The sequence below is a fragment of the Phalacrocorax aristotelis genome, chromosome 1 (genome assembly GCF_949628215.1).
Source record: "Phalacrocorax aristotelis chromosome 1, bGulAri2.1, whole genome shotgun sequence".
Taxonomy (NCBI): Eukaryota; Metazoa; Chordata; class Aves; order Suliformes; family Phalacrocoracidae; genus Phalacrocorax; species Phalacrocorax aristotelis.
This window is the reverse complement of record NC_134276.1, coordinates 159,109,869-159,134,348: the sequence shown is the minus strand read 5'-3', so window position 1 is coordinate 159,134,348 and position 24,480 is coordinate 159,109,869. Positions and strand designations below refer to the sequence as shown.

Genomic DNA, 24,480 nt, shown 5'->3' with positions numbered 1-24,480 from the left:
CTAGAAGAAAAGCAGAGAAGAAAGCTTAGAACAGACCTACGCAAATGATGGACTCAGGTCTGAATCTGGGCAACTCACAGACAAATAATGCCTGCTGCATTCCTGTTCAAGGTCTCGACGTTTCTTACTCTTCCCCTGCCTCTTGGGCACCGGCACAGTCACAATTCTTAGCTGTGAGGGCGGTGTGCAGTGCAAAGCTAGAACAAGAGCACTGAGGTTTTTTGCTAAATGGACTTCGGTAAAAATGAATGTAGTAGTCCTGGCTCAGGTGCTAGGATTGGGCAGTTACAGACATCGGCAACATGAACTCAATGTATCCAAACAGTGGAAAGTGGGTTTTTTTCCATCAGTTCACCAGAAAAGTGCCTCCCTTACGTAGTTATCCATTGTTAACGGACTCTATGTAGGCATTGCAGCTATGTCACTTATTTTGCAGCCTGGCACAGATTATTCTCTGGCAACTCTGTTCCAAGGCTTTGAAAACCTTTATGAAGGGCATCAGTAGGCAAGCCACGCTCAGGAGAAGCTTCCTTTGCAAAGACTCCAAAAGACTGGGGTGTCCCCAGACCTACTCACAGATATAACATGTGGGGACAGGGATGCCTGTTGTCTCCTATGGATTCTGTTTGAAGATTTCATTGAGCTAGATTGCCTGCTACCTCATGAGTTGTGATGTGGATAGCATTGCTTTCCACACTGAATGGAGGAAACCACAAACAGGAACTTACTGGAGGGTTTGTTGTTTTTTTTTTCATAGGTATTTCCAGTGGTTGTGGAGAGGTGGAGATCACCTGCTTTTATGTCATTTAGCAAACGCCTGTCTGTATCATTTGCTGGTTTATTTAAGCATTCCCACTAATATATCTTATCAACCATACAAATTTGGTATTCCTTTTCCCTCAGAGGTAGTTTTCCATATGGAATATCAGCGTATTGAAGGGTTAAAATCTTGAAGCTATTGAGTCCTTTTTGATTTGACATTGTTGAGTGAGCTGCGGAAACCCTACCAGTTCTTGAGCACACTGCAGAGTAACTAGAAACAACGGAGCAAGGGAGAAACTGAAAAATCAGTCCCAGTTCTGTGATAACAGCAGAGATATTTGTGAAACTGAAGTGCTCTTTCTGGACTTCAGGTTGGGTAGATGCTGTATTTGCTATCATGTTAGAGAGCTGTTTGTCTTGTGTTAACTATTGAGGTTTCATTTCTGAATTTTTGGAAGTGAAAGAAATTCTTCTGTGGGCTGCAAGTAGGAGGGTTTTGTGCAGGACCAAGGCAAGACAAGGACAAAATGCTTTTTCAGAGATACTCTGTTCTATTTCGGAGGTTGGTCAGTTTAAGATAGTGTGTTTTTATGGCTGTGTAAACCTGTACAAGACAATGATAGTGAGGTGGGGTTTCTTGCATCAGAAGCTTTCTTAGTTCTTAACCCGATTTCAGCTGTAATCTTTATTGCAAGTTTTATTTAAAGGTTTTGCAGCAGACTCTTCACAAAGGAGAAACCCAATGTGGTATCTACAGACTGGTAAGTAGAGTACTTCATTAGGGTGAGACAGGTACACAGACTGAAACAAATGAGTTTTTTATCTTTTTTCTCTGCTTAACTTACTTGAATACACTATCTCTGAGAAGACAAAAGAATTAAGAGAATGATTTACATCGAGGAATTGCTTGGTGCATGCTCAGTTACTGGAGATAAAAATCAGAGCAGTTTGTCTGCCATCCATTGTCATCGACAATGCAATTGGCAGCTCTGATTTAGACTATCAGGCAGCTGACATGTCCCATCTCCTTAGCTCTGTCTGTCTCGGTGATCTGACTAACCTTGTACAATCAATCCTAGCATCTGACAGAGGGTTGGAGCTTTGATGAAGCCAAGAATATCAGCCTTGGAGTGCAAAAGAAACCAAGAACATCAGCCTTGTTGGTTTGAGAAAGCAATATGAAATGACAGTCTCTTACTGCCATGGCACTTCAGTTGTTGCTTGTTCTTTCAGCTTGTCCAAACAAGTAGTTATTAACTACAAAGCACAGTAGTGACTAAGATTGTTGTTTTCTGTTCCTCAGTGGGAATGAAATTCAATGAGAATGAGGTACCTCACCTGCATCAATGCTTCTAGCAATCCTGCTAGATAAATACTAGTAAATATCTATGTACTTTAATGGTAGAAAAAACCATCTTTCTGGTTTTATACTGATTTTAATTGACCCTTATTAATCAGGATAGAAAGTGGCATGTTTGCAGGAAAAGCTAGGACACTTTTTGGAAAAAGTTTAAGATTTCTGACTCCAGCTGGCTCTTCTGCATAATATAACATTGCTACCTTAAAGTTATTATTTATTTTGAGTTGCTTAAAATAGTGAAAACCAAAAAGGCATAAAAACTTGAGATGGAACAACCAATTAAAAGGAGGATTTTCAAAATTTGTCACAATGTGGATTATGTTTTCAGAATGTTTTTTCCCTGAAACCACTTTTTCTTGCATAGTATCTTGGGATAACATAGTAAGGACTCCTCAGAGAACATATAGCAGGAGAATATTGATAATGCATTTTGTCTGTGTTATAGTTCAGAAAGCCGCCAAAGAGCAGTGTTTTGTGAGGTACTGGGTAGATCTTGGATTTGCAACCATTAAGTGTCTGACCTGGTAATATTAATTCCAACGCAGGAGTAAGACTACCAAAGGGTGGTTGGGTTTGGGGCGGTTTTGAGGGGAGGGTTTGTGTGGTTTTTTAAATGCTTTTATATGTTTTCTGGCAGATTATGTCCAAGGCAATATGGTACTTATTAGAAATCCAGGGATGCCCTTATAGGCTGGAGTGCCTGGGAAAGTAGCAAGACCTTTTTGCTACTTATTAATTAGCATAATTTTGTACATAGGTGGGTACCATGATTACAGTCAGACATGTTAGAAAAAGATGTGCCACTCTCCTCAGTGGTAAGGCCAGAGTAAGGTTACCATAGGTCCCTAATAAACAGTTTCCTAATGCAGCACTTGCAAGACTTGAAGTTGTCCTGAGAAACAGTATTGTTATTTCAAGGAAACTGAGCAGTGGCTGTCACTGGTAGTGAAAATCAGGACGAATGCAAGAATTTTGAACAAAGAAACCTTACTATTGTACTAGGAAAGTGTAACAGAAAGAAATAATTTGTCACAGCTTTTGTGAATCTGTGTTGTGTGGTTATGTCCCACCACGCAGTGGCTCACAGTCTCACTTTGCACTCAAAGACACTGCCCTGCAGGCTCGTGCCAGGACACCCTTCTCTACTCCCATGTGATCACCATGCAATTCCCATGTGTGCTTTGAATCTACCATTGCATTCCCTTCTCATGTGACCTGATTTAGTCAATGTTGTGTATCAGTGTTTGGATTAAGTCAGAGGTTTGTGTGTAACAGGGAGGCAAGTTTTGTAGGGATGCCTACTGTATTTTATTGGACCAGCTGCTTTAGTTAAAAATCTTTTGGACCTGCAAATCCAGTATATCCAAGGGGGTGTGTATGTAAGAGTGTTGTTCTCTAAGAGGACAGACCTGCTCCTCCTTGGTGGGGATTGCCCTGTCATGTTCACTCTGCAGGAAGTAGGACAGAAGGTAAAATAAACCAGCCAAGACATGGGTGTGGGGAAAGCCTAGAGCACTGGAGCAGAACCCTTCAGTCTCACCAACAGCTAATGCCTACCAAAGTGCTATCCAATTAATGGGAAATGTGTGTCTGCTACCACACTGACTGCTTCGTGCAGTAAAATTACTGGCTAAACCTCTCTTGACCATCCACCCTTGTCCCAGTTTCACTGAGGGAAGTGATGGATACAGATTTTTTACGACTCATGGTATGCATCATTTATGATCACATTTGCATCATAAATGTTGTTAACAGGTCCCTGTGACAAAGGAGAGAAGATGCTAAAGACATGGTATTCCTTCCTGCTGTGTTGGCTGTCCTTGCGGCTTGAGGCTAATCCTGGTCTTAAAGTGAGGATTACTCAGAAGGGGCTGGACTACGGTATGTCTAACAGTGCCAGAAGTTAATTTATCATACTCTATACATAGAATATAGTTCCTTAATAAAGATTCAATGTAGAAACAAGGTCCTTAAATATTGCGATAGAATAAATTCCTTTTGTCACTTCACACCAGGAACACCCTTTGTCTCTTCTCTCGCTTATTTCCTTCCTTTTTGTGCACCCCAGTTGTGAATTTATCCTTGCATTGCTGATTGCATTCTCCTAGAGTCCAACAGTGTTTCTGCTACATTCCCCATATTGATCTACTTTCTTAGAACCAGAGTAAGACGGTATGTAATTTCTCCTTTTTTAAAAGTGTCAAAACCCTGGTTGAAAGTGCAATATTTAACTGAAGATAATACAACATAACTGGAGAAAAACCTAGAATTTTAGAACTACCACGTAGCTGCACACCTTCACTCTCATTCCTGCATTTGGCGTGGGATAGCATCGGTATGTGCCATTCTTTCAAATAAATCTAGTAACTGTTTGCCATGGTTCTGCCCCTTAACAGCATATCAGCAATTTCCACAATATATTTTCCTCACTCTTTCTAATCATGCTAACTTTCACTGTCTCTTACCTAAGACTTACTCTGTGGGTGTGGAGTGCACGTAGTATAATTTCAATTGTCTATAGAATTAATATTAATAATAAAGGTTAACAAGGCACAAATTCAACAAAGGCTGGGTCATGCTAAGGATTAATCGTCATTTATGTACTGAACATGCTGACAGGTAAACAATGGGCTTGTGAGATGAAAAGTAGAAGCTCAGGGTTTATGCCTTTGAGATGAAAGCAACGATCAGGTCCACTTATTTCTCTGTATGAGCATTGTCTTAAAGGCTTCTAAGGAGCTGAGAAGTGCAAGGCAAACATCAGTCACCTAAAACAAAACTGATCTCCATATCTTTTTATGACACACAGGAGAAATCACTCCCTAGGGATCTCTCATGCCTCTAGAAATGAGAATTCAGCCTGATATTTCTTAGTGTGAGCCCAGCAGTTTTTGTGACATTGAGCATGGCCCGTAAGCACTGAACAGACAGACTAAGTTTGCACACCCCTGTAGTCTGTAGTAAAAATAGACATTACCAGTGCACCTCCCAAAGGCATTTCTTGTATTTGGAGAGCATGGCGCCTGTCATGTCTTTTCCCTTAATATGAGATTTGAAGGCTGAGGCAATAGATCCTGTCTGCATGCTCTTTGCCTGCTGCAAGAACCTTGAGAGAATTTCCACCTGGGATCACTGGCTGCCTCCGCTGACAGTCGTAAGAGTGCTTTAATTTATTTCAGTCAGAGCCCATATTTTGCTTTGGAGGCAGAAATTCCCAGGGAATCATAACTTACCTCTCCTTCATAAAAGATGCATTTTATAAAAAGGTATTCCAGTGCTGAGTTATCACTGATTTCAATTCTTTGGTTTTTTTAATACACTGAGGTCTGGGGAACATCATTCAGTATTAAAGTTTTAGCAGTGTCTTCATCAAAGATGAGCCAAAAGAAGAAAGACACAAGGAATTTGGGATTTAAAAATATTCTGTTTGTTGATGATAGGGTCTGTTTGTATTATCAATGCATGAGGAGCATTGAAGCATTCAGGAAAGTAGGGATTCCTTAAAGCAAGGAGATAAGGTAAAGAAATAAGTCAAAGATCTGCAGCATGCCGTAATGGATAAGGTGCAGTGACAAAACATATGTACTCTGAAACAAATGGGAAGAAAACATTTGAAAGGGTTGTCTTTAAACCTCAAACAACTTCCTGTACACAAGCAATAATCCAGATAGTTCCCCTTTTGACATACCAGTACTTGAGATGCATATATCTCACTTTTTCAGCAACTAAACACTACATATAGAAGTCATCTTGCTGCTTCTTAACTGACTTTTTCCTTCAACAGGTAGGAGACAATCTGAGGCAAAGGTGATGACCAAGCATTTCCCAAGGCTTTCCACATTGCAGTGAAGTGAAGGAAGTATAACAGTTTCACAAACCTGACAAGAGTTCTAGAATATAAAATACAAGTCAGGGACAAGATGATCTTGGTTAAATGATTTATATGTGAGGGTAACTGTAGTTATAAATGGGTGTATAAGTAGTTGGAAGGAGGTCTCGGTAGGATTTAAGAATCAGAGGTTTTTATGAATTATATTAGAAGTGATTAAATTATTTGGCAACATATCTGGACCTTTGGGTGCCTGAATCCAATCTGCAAGGCATGTGCTTTCCTCTGTCCCCTTGTAGGCAGGAGGATTGGGATGGAGCTCCTGAAGCAAACAGTATTGAAAGAGACCTTCCCAAGCTTGAGTGGGCAGGAGAGTTTCTTTGTTGTTAAGGTCAACTATGTAATTTCAAGGTAAGTAGAGGAAATATATTTCAAAGTTTTAGGATGAAACATCTTATAATATTGTTACTGCATAGTAATAATTATGCAGCCTTTTTTGTTCAGTGTAAAATTTTAATGGTTCATCCAACTCTGCTCCCACTGCCCAAACACTGATTTGTTTTATAAGTACTTCCTTCTACCACACTCAGAGATGAGCTTTAGAAAGCTTCTTAAGGAGCACCTTGGCTGTTTTTTCAGTTGGTTTGTCTCAGAGTTTGGGGCAAGGTAGGTGTAAGCATGGCTATGACACAGCAGGGGAAATGGGTGGAAAAGAGGGAATAACTGGTGTTATTAACAGTCCGCTACTATGAAGGACCTCTAGGAGTGGAAGTAATTTGTTTGCGTTTGATGAGAAAAAGCCAACAAAGGGATAAGATGAAAATGCGTGCAGGTGGACAGTGTTTCTGGGCCAACATGGCAGGAAGATTACTTTTACAGAATCCTTTTGGATGGATTTACAATGGTAAATCGGCATTTTGATTGGATAGGGCTCAATACCTATTTCCTACTGAGGAAAATCATTGTACCAGGATCAACCGGTAGAAAAAGATGTTTATAGAGTTCCTACAATGTCTCCAAATAAGGAGACTAATATAAAAGGTTTTTCTACCACTTTCAATCCCATCTTCCTATTAAAGCTTTTCCAATAGCCTATAAAGAGAAAACCAGAAAATTCTGGCCTTTTAATACTACTATCAAGCCAAGCTCTGCTGCTTAGTAGCATTTTACTTCCTTTTCCTTACAAATTACCTAAAGCAAGAAATAATAATCTGGGACACTTCATGTACTTTCTGCTGGGTAGGGCATGCATCTTTCATCTATCCCTAATTTCCTAATAGCCTGCTTTCTGGCAGGCTTCACTGTATTGTACCATCCTTGCAACCTTAATCCCTGCACATCTGAGGGAGTTGTGTTTGGACAGTCTGAAGAAGAGACTATGGGTGTGGAGGTGTGTGTGTCTTACTGCATGTCTTCCACTGTCTGATGGGTGGTGATTATAGAGCATATGGAGACAGATTCTTCTGGAGTTACATAGTGAAAGGAACATGGGCAACAGACTTAAGTTACATCAGGAAAAGTTCCAATTAGAAGCTAGGAACAAATACTAGGGAGCACCAGAACAAGGGCCCAAAGAGGTTGGGGAATCTTCATCCTTGGAGGTGTTCAAGACTGAAGTGGGCAGGGCCCCTGAGTTGGCCCAGCTTTGAGTAGGGGGTTGAACCAGAAAATCTCCTGAGGTACTGTTCCATCCTTAATTATTATATGATCTTCAAAGCCCCAATTCATTCTCCCAACCATCGTTCTTGAAATTGGCCATCCTCCCAGTGGATAATCTGATTTTAGCTCACTGCCAACAAGATTACTAAAGGCAGCCTTGCTGCTGCCCAAGATGTTATTGGAAAATTATGGTCATTTTAACTAAAAGTAGCCGGTGCCTTCTGCCCTGGGGAAAGTAGATTAAAGGCAGTTGTTTCAGTATCTGTATCTGCCAGATACCAGGAAACAATGAGGAATATGTACTACATGATAAGATTACAGCTGATATCTTCACAATGTTCAGCTCAATTCAACACACCCATTTGCAAGACAATATTCTTCTGTATCAAAAACATTTGTTTTGGCAGGGAAACCTTCAAGTAAGATTTTGTTTAGAAAAATGGATCCTCTCCAGGGCCCTTTGCTGAGGCAAGGCAAGGAGATACAGAATGGGGAAAGAGAAACTTCTATGTTCTTCAGCAGATGCTAGCATTCAGACAACCTGGATTTATTTATAGATGTAGCATCTGGGTTTAACACACGGACTTATTTTACCCCAGCAAGCACATTTCACTTTAAGGAGTTTGTTTTTATCCTGAGGGGAAGTTTTTGTTTTGGCCAAGCATCCTTTTTTCTGTGGGCAGATACCAAGGATGCTACTAAGTGTAAAGGTACAGGTGTCTTTCTTTCCTAAAATATATAAGGATCAGTCATTTCTGAGAAATTCTTTTGCCAAAGCATAGACTTTGCCTTTTATAGCAGAAGGGTTTTCAGTGATCAGAAGTCCTTTTCACTCTTTTGACATGCAGTCTAATATCACCCTTTCTGTATTCTGTAGGCTCAGAATTAATGCTGTAGATTTCCCAGAAACTTCTGCTTCCTTTATTCCTGGCACTGGCATTAGTCTGTCAGTGGCACATGCTTCTGCTACAATCAGTGCAGACTGGAGAATGAACACATGGCTGCTGTAAGTATTGTACAGTGTGATACAGGTGCGGGGGGCTGTTCTGAGAGAAGGGTTGCAACTGAAATTCAGAAATATAGTTGGTAATTATTATTTTTCAGGTCATATATACTTTATCATTTAACAACAATCTATTTTAATAAACTTCTTAAGAAGGAAACATCCCCTGCCAACTACTGCTTTTTTGTTGTTTGTTTTTTTTTTTTTTAATTATTCTACCCCACAGGTTGTCTCTTTCGGAGGTATCAGGTCAGACATCTGTTAGCGTGCTCAATTTGTCCAAACTCTATATTACATGATATTACATGAATATTCAGGACCACAGAGTTTTTGTTGTTTTCTTCATATAGTATAACTGGAAGGTTGACTCTATAGTTAATTGTCTATTTTTCTGGTACAGTGTATGTTGTCTTTCAAAGTGCTGCCTTTAAAGGAAGGGCACTGTCACAATGCCAAACATTCAGAACTTCAGAAACTCCAGAATTCAGGTCACTATGGAAAGCTGAGTTAGCTTCATGAGCCTGTGCAGTATGAGATTATCTTTAATGACATGATTGCATACTGATTCTTCCACTTTTTTATCTCATCATCTTTGCTATAGAATTATAATGTAATATTCTAGATTTTCTTGGGGACGAGGGGTGGGCTAAAATTTCTGGGATATCAGAAAATTTTGCAAGGTGCTAATCTCTACCATTTGGGTTAATGGGGTAACTGGTAACAGCAGTAGGCATTGTTCTATTTGCGAGCCAGATAGTACAGCAAGATGGATCACCAGGCTGCAAGTTTGACAGCGTGTCCTGATTTCAAAAGAGCATGGACATGCAGTTCTGCATTCAGCTGCAGTACTGGTGGCTGGGAACTGCTGTCACAGTGCCCCCAACCTGTCTGTTGTTCCTTCTGTCAGGCCAGTATTGTGAGGAAAAGGATACTGTGTTCAGCAGGGCAAATCATCTAATCCCAAACAGGAAGCCACCTCTCCCTCTTGCTGAAGGATAAGGACCTGGGCATAATCTGGAGAGACCCCAGATGTATAAAACTCCAAAGACTTCCCAGACAGCAAGGGAGGCAGGGAGCTGGTATGCAGGATTTGGCGAAGCAGATCGTGGTGGAGGTGGTCAAAGCCAGCTCGGGTGGAGTTTAGGGGCTGAAGGGTTTTTCTGGCCTTTTTCAGGGGCAGAAGGAACAATCTGTGCTTCTCTGTTCAATATGATGTTTTCTGAGTGGCTGTAGGTTTAGATAGATCCAGAATATGCCCTACTCTTCATCCCCTCTGTTCCCTAGTCCTATGTGTTGCTTTCAGCATAGCAGACTGAGGGACCAGCTGAAATGAGCTTTCCAAGGGAGACCACTGATAACCCACCCCTCCTGGGCTGTTTCCAGGGTCAGTAAGACGGGTGTTATCACAGCTTTATAGTTGTGATAGTGTTATCCCTGGATTTCCAGCTCTGACTGTAGCCCTCCTCTCCACTGTGTCCTAGAGCACTCTGCCAGTCACAAAATCTCCTGGCAGGCCCTTTGCTCCTGGAGGTCTGGTGCTGAGACCCTGCCCCAGTGAATCAGGATTCCTCTTGAAGAAGAGCAGATATAAGGATGCAGGAACAGAGGACCTAAGTGGCTGGGCTTCTTCCCATCTCCCAAGCAGCCCAAAAAAGGAGGAGGATGGCTGAGATGCTTTTGCGATGGTCCTTGTCACTGAAGTATGGGTAAACCTAGGATGGAAGGATCTCTGGAAGTCACCTGTTCAAAACTGAGCAGTCACCAGACTAGATCAGGTCAGCTGGTGGCGTTTAGTCAAGGATGGTAATGCCACAATTTCTCCTAGTAACCTGTCCCAGTGCTGCACAACCCCACTTGCGAAAATGTTTTTCCTAATGACTTGTGGGGTGGAGGTTTGGTTAGGGACTGGAAAATGAGGGTCTGAAGAGTGGTCCTTCCTCCAGATACCCACTTAATGCACATATATGGACTGAAAGGTGGGGTTGAAAATGGGAGTGGTGGTAGGGTGTACTTTGTGACTAGCAATACTGCTCACTGTTTTGGACAGGTGTAGTCTATGGTTTGGGCTGGGTTAAGATTAATCTCCTGGGATTACAACCTCTTTCCGCAGGATTTTTGCTTAGCCTGAAAAATGAAGAGGAAAGCTGAGAGACGTATGGTTTGAGCTTCATATTGGGCTGGGCTCTTTCTCCGAAATATGGTGCAGCCACTGTAGTAATGCCTGGGGAAGCAAAACCTGAGTAATCAGGATGAAGGGGTGAAAAGTGATGCTCTTGGTGCCAGTTCTGTTATGGTAAATGAGGTTTTTATGAGGCTATTCTAACGTCCATTCAGCTTTCTGTATACTTCTTGGTTGGTCTATAGATTCTATACGTCCTAACCACAGTCCTAACACCTAAATTTGTTGAAATTTAGGTGTAAGGATATTTTTGGTGGGATCTTAGAAGGGACTCTCATAGAAAGAAGACAGAATGAGTGGGGTTGGGGCAGGACAAAAAATAGAGGGATGTATACATTTTAAAGGGTTATTGAAAGTTCTTACAGGAAAGAGGAAAGTGGACCAATTGCAAAGTTGAGAACCGTTGGGTTATATATTTATTATCTAACTGGCTTCTGCTGCTGCAGTCCCAGAGGCCTTCAGGATGATCTGTCAGGAAGGACTGGAATGTCTTTTGTTGCTGTGAAATTGTCACATTTTTGCAAACTTGTCAAATCCTGCACAACACTGGAAAATTCATGTCCTGGAAACTCATGCACATAATTTGTTTTTGAATACCGTGCATGTCCCTAGCCTACTTTAATCCCCAGAAAACTCATTCTTCATTCTAGACGACAGAAGCAAAAAGCCCTTTCAAACTTGATTTACAGGTTGTTTCTTAAACTGTTCCCTTAAAGTAGATGTTTCCTTGACTGAGTTTGTATTTTTTCTCCAAGCAGCAAACACCAAGGAGGAATTACTGTGTCCATCTCAGGACTGTTTATTGCAGTTATTTTCGAAGTGTCAAGGGATAGCACAGGCCACTTGTCCATGTCGCTACACAATTGCCAGCTGAGCATTAATAGTATAAAAGTAAAGTTAAATGGAGGATCTAGGTATGTACGTAGATTTTCTAATTACTCCGTGGGTTGTAGCATAAGGGCCACTTTTCAAATTTTAACATTTAGTTGTATCCAGTTACAGGATACGACTAACTATTGAACGCTTTGAAAATAGAGTTTTAAAGGTCTGCTTTTGAAACCAGGCTCCTTTGCTGAGTGTGCGAAGTGCAGTTAATCTTTGTGCCTATGCCAGCAAATGAGCTGACTAAACATACTGCATATGAAAAAAATACCATTTGGGCATATTAAAGAATACAAGATTGCAAATGGGCGTTTGCAGATATGAAAGTGGTCTAGACTGATTATGCCTTTTGACAAGCTGACCTACAATTTCAGAATAAAACTTTCAAAAGAAAATACGAAACAATGTAGTTCTCATTTTGATTTTCTATACATTTTTTTGTCTTATTCAAAGGCAAATTGTGACTAATTGAGTATTGTTTATCAACACGTAAACATGAACATTTGCTACTTTGCAGATTGCCTTCTAAATATCTCTTACGAGACTGAAAACTCCTAGCATTTGTCTGAGACTCACAAATTAATAAAAAGTTAACTGCACGGTCTACCAATATCACTGTAATCATGTCTCATTAATATAAATTACATTGACGTCCCAGTCTGCCAGATTTTATATTTCAAAGATTTCAATCTGTGGTAAAAAGTCATTGTGTTAATTTCCTTTCCTCCAGCTGGATCAACAGTTTTCTGTCTGGTTATCTTGAGAAGCCCATTCACACCAAATTGGATAAAAATGTAAGTTTGCAAAGATAGGTTCAGCTAGTGAAGGGGAGGAGTTGAAATACAGCCCTTATGTTACCGATTTGTCTCTCTTTTCATATAGCTATGCCTAAATATCAAATACAAAATCCAAATGATGGATGCACAACTAAGAAAGCATAAGGGTGAGTTGCTGATAACAGCTTTTTGTTAAGTAATTTTCATAGTGCTCAAATTGTAGCCTTTCTTATTAGATGCCAAACCATTCCTGTGTTCAGAGAACAAAGAAGGTGAAGGAAGAAAAATACAGCCATTGTTCTGTACCTTAACCTATTCCAGAGTCCACCCTAGAAATCACTTGCATGCACCTTATATACAATATTCAGATTTCTTCTGTGTCCATAGCACTTCACCTGTAATCTTTCAGTCTGTTGTAGTTGACCTTATTTCCTTAGATTTCTGAGATGAACATTTCCATGCTGATCCTTTATGGTCATGTGGACAGAAGAAAACCTAAGTTAGCAGTAATCCACTGAAGAGCTAGCAAATGTCCCTGTAAGATCTTGTAAACTTAGCACATCTTGTTTTGAACTTGAGTTCAGTGAGATAACAGGAAGGCAGTGTCACACTAAGCATGCTTGCTTCACACCAGTAACAATTCCTGTGTCACTCTTGCAGAGGCATTAAGAGACAACTGTGTCCACAAAGCATATATATGTAAGATTTTCAATTCTATAATAAATCCCACAGCTTTTTTTTTCTTTGCCTTTTGTTTGTTGTTGTTTTTTTCCAAGACTAAGAATATTTGTAGTTTACACCAATTCAAATTAATTTAATTCACCTAAGTCATATAATTCAGGTCAGATAGTTTGTTCCCACTCTTCATTTTGCATTGTGGATATTTCTATTATCTGTTCCGCTATTCAGAAGCAGAGTAAGTAGACTTCTATTTTTCCTAAAATGGCCTATACCTGCCATGCGCCATGCAGTGGCAAATAGTACTGAAAATCATGGTCATCGAGAACATTTTCTTATGCAGCACAAACCTAAACACTTCAGGCTCAAGGGCACGCCAAGCTGTGCTGCCATACTGAGGAGTTCATAATCTCTGTGGGAATTCGGCATTTCTCCTTAAACCCATCTGATTTTTATACAGTGTGAACAGACTTTACAGTCCAACCAAAAATAACAGTCAGACTGGAGTTGCATGCAAGCACCCTTCAGAAAAAGTCTTCAATCATATTGTCTGATAAAATGCCCTCTATTGTTGTGAACAAATATCCCTTGTCTTCAATACTGATACATGTAAAAATGTGCTAATGTCATCTTCCAAAGTATTTAGTAGTACTTACCAGTATTTCACTAATCATATAGGAGAGTTTAGTTCTCATGTGCAAACACAAAACAAAAAAGGGGGCTCTGCCCTAGATCCTCCTTCTTTCACTGCATGGGAGAGATTGCTGAGGAGTGTATTCAGTTGTGAAGAACCAGAGAACAAGGCCTAAACCAGGAGGAATCAATGACTTTTCCAGAGGGAATACCCTCATTTTTTCCCTTCTAACAAGTTCTTAAATTTTCTCCTTCCTTCTCTCACCATTCTTCTTCAGATTCACCATTTCTATAATGCCTTTGCCTTTAACTAAACAATGACTGTTTGTGATGTGTTTTTGTGATAACAGCTGTTTTGGTTTTGTCCATCATTCTTCTAGTCTTAAGCCAGATTGATGCCTTTGCACAAATAGACTATTCCCTAATTAGTTCTCCAGCAGTCTTCAAATCACACATTAACTTGGATTTGAAGGTAATTTGTCTTTAATATCAGTGTGCTTTCTAAGACTTTTCTGATTCTCTTTTCTGTTGATTTATTTTCTTTCTCTAGAGTCTCATTCAGCCTCTCCAATATTTAATTAGAAAAGCAATAAGTCGTTTGGACGTTTTGGTCAAGAGCTATTTTGGAAACCAGATATGATTATTTAATAAATTAACTGCATTTGTTAATTAACCAAAGCTATTATTTAGAATTAATTTATTTCAGAGTTGAAACCCTTCAGAGGTGCTTTATAAACAGCATAAAATTGTTCTTTAGATACACAGCTGTTCCACTGCTGCTTGGTCTTCGCCTATTACCAGTGATACATAATCCATGATGGTTACCAATGTGATTGTAATCCAAAGCATTTGTTTTGAGATGACTCAGCATCTTGTATATGTACAAGTCACACCCAAACAAAAGACTTCTCACAGTCCTTGGGCAGCGCACAGCAGTTCTGTTCTTATCCATTTTTCACTTTTGTTGGCAAGAGATATCTCAGCAACACCCAGGTTTTCCAGCAGCTTCAACAGTCCTTGTAATTCAGAGCATCCCCACGGCTCTCAGAAATGATTTCAGTTAAGAAAGTTGTGCTAGAGATGTGGTTGAATCTCTGCTTCTTGGTTATTTTGTTCAAGCAACTTTTACCACCCACAAAAAACCACTGTAAGCAGGATATACATAGGTTAAGTACTAAGCAATTGTTTATCAGCTACTATAGCTAACTAGAACTTACAGGCTAAGCTTTAACATGCTGACATCCTGATAGGATACAAAATACGTCTGTGTAAGTAATTTATTAATCAGGTAGGGAAGCTACTGGTTTTCAGTGCTCCTTGGAAAAGGCTGATCCTTGATGGTTATGAGTGCCATCTTCCAATTCTCAACTTTTTTCTTAGGGTTTTATACCTTTCCATGTAAGTATTTTTCCTGTTGAATCTTTCAGCTACCAAACATTACAGTGTCAGTAATTACCCTACTTACCGTCTGTTCTTACTTTTCTTGTCTTACATGGCCTGAGCTCACATACCTTCTCGCATTTTAAGAATTATTTTCGTAGTATAACTGAACCAAGGCCCCACACATGTGCAGCACCCAAACTAGGTCTTGGAGGACTGGCAGCTGGACCAGGGCTAAGACTTAGGTGGCATAAAAGGCTCTTTTGTCTCCCTGTCCTAAGCAACTTCCAGTGTTTTTGAGGTGTGCCTGAAGATTTTTTTGAAATGTCACCCTTAGAATTAAATTAACAAATGTGCCTTTGCCACAAGAGAAAGAAAACTGTGGTCCAGAGGATTTTTTTTCTGTGTCTCATAGCTGCGGTTCAGAATGCTCACTTGAGTGCTCACATTCAAACTTTAAAAGGATGGAGGCCAGATTTTCTCAGTGATTCCTATATTTTTCAAATAGAGCCTGAATTTGCTGACTTTCAGGGCATATCACAAACTTATTTGCTTACTTCAGGTTTTCTTTAATGTCAGGCTTTTCTTCAGATTAGGAAGAATTCTTTCTGTTCAACCACTGCTGGTGCATTCTGACAGATACAAATGTTTACAACTAGAAATACTTGATAATGACTCTTTGCAGGGCGCAGTCTACCCAGTAGGAAATCACACAGACCCTCCCTTTGCACCAGCTCCATTTGCTCTCCCAAACCAGGGTGATTCCATGCTATACCTGGGAGTCTCCAGTTATTTTCTTAAGTCTGCTTCACTGGCTTACTACAGAGCAGGGGCTTTTAACATCACCATCTCCGAAGAGGTGAGTATAATTTGCATGTAATAGAATTACAAATAGCAGCAGTATGGATGGTCAGCAAAGGAGACTAACACATTATGTTTGCCATTTCACACAGATTTGGGTCACGCTTCTACCACTTGTAGGAGGGATTCATTACATTCATTCTGTATGTCGGCATATAAAATAGCCAAACTCTCCCTCAGACCTAAGTCTGAACTTCTTGGCAGCTCTGTGCAAGGAATGACAGATATGAACATCACAGAGCTGGTGTGCAAGGAGTGGCAGAAAGAACCAAAAAAAGCTTTTCTCTGCATGTATTCCACATAGGAGAGGAAAGGGCAAGACAGGAAAAAGTGTACTGAAGCCACAGTCTGCTGCATAGAAGCCCACAACAAATGTATTGGCTCTGTTGAGAGCTAGAATAAACCCTCAGACACAACAGAACAACAAAATGAGGCAAGAAGCAGGTACAAGGAAACTAAGCTTTCAGCTGTGAGTGAAGAATATAAAAGACTTCTCTCAGAAATGCTGTTTCCACACTGGCATTAGTAGTCAGAGTTTCCAAGAGGTTTTGCTAAATGAAACAGGGCTAAGAGGGCCTTTATAAAAATCGGTGACACAAATGGCACTGACGAACATCATCACAGTAGTCTGCAGCAAAAGTGCAAATGAGATTTTTGAGTCCTGCCTCTAACAGATTCAGATACTTCATCTAAGAAAGTCCCAAAGGCATGAAGTAAGCAGGATGCCACATCCATCCTTTCCAAGAATAACACTTGTTCACTGGTACGTGCTTCTGAAACATGTCCATGAGAAATCTGTCTTCTGTCCCACAGAGCACTGTGCATTCCCTAAGAATCATTCTGGGGCAAGGAAGTACTGAATCAAAACATGGATTATCTAAAACTAAAGTAAACATGATATGTTTTTTACCCAAGGAAAACCTAATTTTCAAGCTGATACAATGATCTAATTTATTTCGTTTACAGCTTGCTACTACTTTTAACCTAAATACTGCCTTATTCAAAGATTTTCTTCCTGAGGTGGGTACTTTTACTTGTACAGACCTTTTAAGAAAGAGCAGTAGCTATTGTTTCTTATGGATATTATCTGTGTACTAGCTCATTTGCAAAAGCTTGGAGGAGACAAGGAAACTGAGCTAGTTTATGATTAGTGCAAGATTCAAACATACATGTCTACTCCATCATAACTCTGTGTTCTTCCTTACTATATCACACTACTCTTCAGTCATTCCCCTCTAAGTGCTGGATTTTCTCAGTCTCTGAAACAGTTAAAAAGTCCAAATGGTAGACATCTGTGAGTTGTCTCCTTTTGTTCCTGTTCAAGGTGATAGTATCTCTGCTATTGGTAGCCCAACTTCTCTGTGCAAACATATCTTATTTATGACCGCTGGGGATTATATACAACGGGAAGTAATAGTCATGAGTAGCTAAGTTTATAAATGTGATGCAAGAAATTAAGATACTACGAGATGCTTTAAAAATCCCTAATATGGCAACAGTTACTATAAAATTATGACATTTGGAGTCTGCGGCATTGCAAACTAAAGTTTTGTTCTCTAGGAGTTTCTCTGTTTTTTCAGAAGATTGGCTGTTTTGGAAGGCTCCCTCTTTTCCAAATTCTTTATATTGTCAGCATCATTAATTTATTGTTTTTTAATGGAATCATTCATTTCCCTCATTTCTTTAACATGCAATGCTAATCCCTTACTCTTAAAATATGCCTTTCAGGAACAACCTTTAAATTATTTCTCTATATATGTTCAATATTGGTGGGTCTGAAACGTCATCATTTGTTTTATGGTCTCTGAAACTCAGGATATATGCAACACTAATTTCATCATTTCAGTTGGTGTAATTAAAATTAAGTGTTTTTAATATAGGTTAATTAACAAGAGGATTGGTATATAGCATCTGATTATGATGCAGCCACAGAAACTGTAGCTTAAAAAAAGCTTAACTCTGCATTCAACGTTTTTTTCCTCTTTGGAATTCCACAGATTGCTCTGAGTTACGTAACAGCGTGCCCAGCGCTGCTGAAGCTGATGGCTACAACACCACCTGTGGTCAGTTTAGATGCAGACAGATGCATCCTACAGATCACTGGCTGTGTAGAAGTGTTTGCTGTTCTTCCAAATTCAACCACCCAGTACATCTTTACAGGGAATCTAGTAAGTGACATGAGCTAGAAGATAACATCCTGTGCTGGGGCTGAAAAATCACACAGCAATTTTCCAGATCCTTTGAAAATCATAAAGATTGGCATAAAATAGCATGTACTGTTTTGCCACAGATATGCTTACTGTTCTGTTGCATTTCACAGGGAGAAAACATGCACCACATATTGTAGAATTTCATAGGCAGGTGCAGAGAGCTACTTATGAAAGCCCATTTTTCCATGTAGGAGGTTGAGTGACTATTCAAGAATAAATTGTAGTATATAAAAATGTGATTATCAGATGCCCAATCTTCCTAACTTGTTTGTTATAAAATAGTTCATTGTGTCCCCAGGCATCTTTTCATTGCGTTGAAAGTGAACCAATTATGTCAGCCATGCAAGGATTTAAATGACCCTAATGATAAGGAGGCAATCAGGGCAGTATTATCACTTCACTCATGCAATCTCAGGCGCTGGCAGAAAGCGGGAAATTCACAAATGATTTCACTATCTACATGTATTGACCAAATAAAAAGTTTAGACATTGTGTTTCCAATAACAAAAGCAATTGCATTTGTGCCTGTATCTAAGACAGTATCTATCTGTGTATAGAGTTACAGAAGACTGTTTTGGTTTTTTTTCCCCTGCAGACAGCCAGTACCAGAGCCAATTTGACAATAACCAGACAGAAGTTGATTATCTCATTACTTCTGAAGAGGTAACCAAGGAAAATTCAGAAAGCAACATTAATGATCCCAATATTAGGACACAACAGAACTTCATTGTGTCAGCCTGACAGTGCTTGTTTCACCATGAGAAAATTAGTTCCCTTCTTTCTCACAGGGGCTCTAAGATTCTTTTGACTGGTGAGTCTAAATCTTGCAGATGAAATATAACAATATTGTGGAACAACCCTGTCTCTTGTGCAACGCGATGCTACCCCTTTCTGTAGGTTAAATACCTTTCCAGATGGCAATGTTGAATTTATTGGTTATCTTAAAGGCATCTGTTTCAGTCTGGGCTAATGTTGGAGAATGAAGTTCAGTAGTTTATTTGAAAGCTGCTGCCATGCCATGTCTGAGCATCATAAACAGAACTGCCAGAGTGCAAACACTGCACTGGACCACTGTAACTAGCCCTCTGTATGCATTCACATGAGGGGAAGGGAAAAGTGAGACTACATAGCACATACTGCAACAGCAGACACCAGGCCATCAAACAGATGAGACTAGAAAGGTGTCTGTAGTTTGAAGCGAAGCTCAGAGCTTTTTAGATTTTGCTTAGATCTTGCTGGTTTTGTGGTTACCTACAGTTATGGGGGTTCTCAGTTGTCTTACAACAAATTTTATTCATACTTCAAGCTGGGCTGGGTTTACAGCCCCTTTATCCCTAAATGCACCAGGTGGGTAGAAGCACAGACTTTCAGGCAAGTAGCCCGCATCAGTGTTTCTTCTTGTTATCTCTATACTCCAGCTTGGGGCAGCATTCCAGAATATGTGATATTTTTTAACCTATTACATTTCCATTAAATAAAAATGTGAGCAGCCTTTTCTTAGTTTTGGGCACTGGACCTTTTTAACAGGAAGAGAGGACTTAGAGTGATCAGAGCCTTTCAGTATAAGTTTAAGAAATAATGGTGCCACGCACTTAGAACTTTTGACAGAATAATCTGTTTTTCTGTTCTTCAAAATATTGGTTTTCCTTGGGATTATATTTCCAGTGGTCTGAGGATGCATTACAGCATCAGTAGAAAAAGTTAGGAAATCATAATGATTAAGAATAGATATGAGTTTATTTGAATCATAATGAACATTTGAGGAATGTGTAGTTCAGCCATTGCAGGACACGGCAATTCCAGAAAAATCTGATTTCCCAAGTCTTATAGTCACAACCCAAAACTACACATGACCATAGGAGGAGATTAGTATCAGAAAGATCCCAGTGATTCTAGAACTCACTTGTAGTTGTGACAGATTAAAAGCTGTTGGGAATCAAAGAGTCTTCAGTTAAGTTAAATATGTGAATCAGCATGAAATCAGTATAAAATTCCACAAATGCATCTTCAAGCAGTGTGCATAACTTGTGCCTTCATCTTTTCTAATGAATCTTCTTCTTTTAATTCTTTTCCTCAGGCTCCAGTTCTCCCTGCTGCACTCCACTCTTGGCTTCTCTAAGGTAAGATGATGGTTTCAGGTGCCTAGGAAAGGTAGCTGAGCCCTTCAGAGATAAAAGAAATTAATCTGAACTTGTTGCTAGACAATTCTTCGTCTGACTTGGGGATATCATCTGCCACTGCTCCTTCTGCTTTGAAATAGTATATTCTCTGCTTTACTTTTTCTTTCCAGTAAGAGGAAATACCTCTTGGAGTGTTCGGGGTGGGGGGGGATTCTCATTAGAAGCTTCAAATATTATGGAGTTATTACTGTGTAACATTAATTGAAACAAAGCGGAATGTCTGCCTGGGTCTGCATGACCTAGCAAGCCGTCATAGTTGATTCTGCGCACTTCTGTATGTACCAACACAAAGACAGGCATGGAGCTAGCACCATGCCACTGCTTAGGTCGTTCACTGTAGACTGAGAAGTGGTCAGTGCGACTCTGCAGCAGCCAAGCCCAACCTACATCTTTAAGTGAAAGGAGGAGGACACTAATCACAGTGGCCTAAGACAGAGCACCAGGACAGGGCAGTTCTTGCCACCCAGAGAACAGTTCACTTCTGAAAACTGAGTCCTGGCAGCTGAAATGGGGTTGATGGGGTTGAATAGGTTTCATTCCTAAAGTTAAGGTTCAACCCAGATACTTAACATGCAGGAAAAAAAAAACCAATTTAACTTAGTGCGAGAAAAATTGACACCTCTTTATAATGTGTATTTTATATTGTTCACCTGCAATGTCAACAAAAAAAAGATCTTTTTTTACCTGACATTTTCTTTGCCAAGCTCTGTTCTGATCTTTTCACCTGTTACTTCAGTTCTAACGCTCCAACTCCCCCGTCAAGCTGCAGTCCCATAGGCATCAGGCAATAATCACCAAATGTGTTTTCCCCCTCACAGCAGATGTCACTGCTGGAGAATTTTGTGTCTTATGCCTTACGGAGTGCAGCGATCCCAGTAATCAATGGTAAGGATTGTGGCTGGTTCCTGAGCACAGTTGGTGGGAAAGCAGGACTGAAACCACAAAAGGGAGTACCCAGCTTTAAAGACTGTGTTGTGGGAGGTTTTCTGTCTGTTTGGCTACACCTGGATGGGTCTACCCTGTGCTGGAGTTCAGTCCTGGTCCCTCAGTCACCTGGATCAGGGGCTGGGACAGAGCAAGTCTTGGCTCCCTTCCAAACACTGGGCTTGGATTTCCTTTCCACTGGATGCAGTGTGGCGGCAGAGCTGAGACATGCTTGAGTCTTGTCCTGCCACAGTGTCAAGCCATGACCAGAGAATGGCCCAGACTAGGGAAGCGCAGGAGCATACTTGCATCTTTGGGGTTCAGGGTACCATCTCTAACTTTATCACCTCCTTCTGCCTTTATGCTTCACCTGCTGCCACAGGCAGGACAAAGTGGCAAATCAGCTCAGTGGGATGCAGAGAGTGAGGGATGATGAAGAAAGAGGTGAAGGTGGAAAGAAGCAGGTGGAAGAGTAAAGAAGGTGCCTATTAGGTAAACAGAGGTGAGGAGACTGCTGAGGAAGTAAGTGAGCTATTGATGAGGAGAAGGAAAAGACATGAAAGGGAGGGATGCAAAAGTCAGTTGTTTGGAAAAACAAATAGGAACAGAGCTGGGGCTTGATCCAGGAAGGCAGGGATAGATGAGAATAAGAGGGACCAACAGGATTAGAGGATCAGGTAGAGGGGAAAGTGAAAGGAAGATGGAGAATAAGTCAGAGTGGGAAACAGCAGAAACTTTTTCACAGGATTTTTTGCTTTTTAGCACATATGAATAATAGCTCCTTTGAGAGGTGCAAGGATGGCTGATTAAAGGGAAATTGCAAAACAAGTAGAGTTCCTTGAGAAAGATGCTTCTGAAGTGCATTTTGTTATTATACTCAAATATATTTATATTTGTCCTTTCCGAAGATAAACTAGGAAAAGGATTTCCTCTTCCTATCTTGGCCCACACTACCCTGACTGGACCTGTAATAAAAATTAATCAGGTGAGAAGCCCGATTTCTTGTTAAAGAATATAGCTTCTTTCTCAGGCCTGCACATTTGTGTGTGTTCCTGTGTTGGGTAGATCTAAAAGTTGCTAATAGTAAAGCTTTAACTGTACGCTAGATATAAAATCCAAACTCTCGATCAAAAATGAGCCCTCCAACCCGCCAGCCCTATCAGTTGTGGGTTATAAAGGGTCCACCTGCCCTTTGGGGTATGCCAGCATGGGACACCACAAGGACAGCTCTCCCCAGCAGGGCTTAGGAGCGCTGAGTGCGAGTCCTCACTACTCTGACTGTTCTCTGAGGAAGGCTTATAGGCAGCCTGAGTGTCTGTGGTAAGCATTACTCAGCCTTTTGTAAGGTTGTATTAACTTACCTCAGAGCCCATTCCTATCCTAAAATTAACTAAAGATCAGGAGGCATAAAGCCACTCTTATCTCCTGCCTTGCTGAGGGGCTTACCATGGGATCTAGTCCCAGAGTACTGACCCTAAATATGTCCATCTGAAATGTAAGGTAATTTTACATGTTCTTTTTTCCTCAGGGTTATCTGGTGATTTCCACTGATATTCACTACAAACATGAAGAAGGGGGAGATGCGGACCTTCACAGTCACTCCTAATGTCCCTTTACCTTTAAACCATAAGAGAAAAATGTACTCTTCCTTCTGTTGGCTTGTATGGAGTAGAAGCTATAACATTAGGCTTTTTGTCACTGTTTTTAATGTTTAGCAAAACTTCTTAATCACTTTTCACAAACTGAATCTCTTGGTTTTTAGTATGGTGATTGTAGCTGACAGTGTTATTGATGCTTTAGAAAATCTGTTGCAGCCTGATGAGGAGTGCCTGGTTCTTTTCACTGGAGTTATAGACACCACATTTTATTAATTCTTGGAACCAGTTCTTGCATTATTCAATTTCTCTCCATTAGTGTTAGCAAAACTTTGTGTAACAATTTGTCCCTTTGTAACTGCATACCAAGAGTGGGAACAGATTTATAAAATCCAATGAATTATCATAGAATTATAGAATCACATCATCTAGTCCAGACCCTGGCTCAGAACAGGACTAATTAGATCAGGTTGTTGAGGGCTGTGTCTAGTCGAGTCTTGAACCCCTTCAGGAACGGAGGTTCCACCACCTCTCCAGGCAACCTGTTCCACTATTTAACTACCTTAAGAGTAAATTATTTCCCCCTAATATCTAATCAGTATTTTCCATGTTCCAACTTGTTGCCTTTTGTCCTATCACCACACACTTCAAGAAGAGTCTGACTCTATTTTCTCTATATTCTCTGATCAAAAAGTTGTAGACAACAAAAAGATCTTTCAAGCCCTCTCTTCTCCAAGCTGAATGGGCCTGATCTCTCAAACTTTCCTTGTAGGTCATATTCTCCAGCCCCCTTGGTGGCACCTGCTGGACTTGATCCAGGATGTCAATATCCTTCTTGTACGGGGGAGCCCAAACTGGACACAGTACTCCAAATGCAAGTGTCAAATGGAGGGGGAGGACCACTTACCTGGACCTGCAGACTTATGTTCAACTTGTTGTCCACTAGGAGTCCCAGATCCTTTTATGCAGACCTGCTTTCTAAACAGCCACCAGCCTGTACTACTGCAGGGAGTTACTCCCTCCCAGATGCAAGACTTCACACTTGCTCTTGTTAACTTTATGTGTTCCTGTCAGCTCACTTCTCCAGCTTGTCCAGGTTTCTCTGAATAGAAGCCCTGCCCTCCAGCATGCTGACCACTCCCTGCAATTTGGTGTCATTCACAAGCTTGTCAAAAGTGCACCCTGTCCCATCAGCCAGGTGGCATTAAACAGTATTGGTCACAGTACTGATTTCTGTGGGACCTCCACTAGTAACTGGTCAACAGCTGGACTTCACTAATCACAGCTCTTGGATTCTGGCACTCCAGCCAATTTTCCACCTACCTTCTCCAGCCCATATGTCTCCAACTTGGTGATGAGACTAAGGGAGACAATGTCAAAGAACTTGCGGAAATCAAGGATATAGAATATCCCATGCCCTCCCCTTGTCCACAGTTCCAGTCAGCTCATCACAGGAAGCAGTGAGGCTGGCTGGGAATGGTCTGCCCTTGGAAAACCTGTGCTGGCTGCTCCCAGTCACCTTCTTATCTTTCATGTGCTTTCAAAATGGCTTCTAAGACATTTTGGTCC

The 24,480-nt window shown here is 40.6% G+C and overlaps 1 protein-coding gene across 1 annotated transcript; it reads left to right on the top strand.

Moving 5' to 3' along the window:
• Positions 1–1,504: 1,504 nt before the first annotated feature.
• LOC142055534 (bactericidal permeability-increasing protein-like) lies at positions 1,505–22,922 on the top strand. Its single transcript, XM_075089617.1, has 16 exons — positions 1,505–1,523; positions 3,878–4,003; positions 6,251–6,362; positions 8,488–8,616; positions 11,548–11,706; positions 12,405–12,468; positions 12,557–12,617; positions 14,142–14,233; positions 15,827–16,000; positions 16,969–17,022; positions 18,000–18,170; positions 18,808–18,875; positions 20,290–20,332; positions 21,211–21,277; positions 22,225–22,301; positions 22,845–22,922. Exons 1-16 carry the CDS (start codon positions 1,505–1,507, stop codon positions 22,920–22,922), a joined length of 1,494 nt encoding a protein of 497 aa, XP_074945718.1.
• The last annotated feature ends 1,558 nt before the right edge of the window (positions 22,923–24,480 follow it).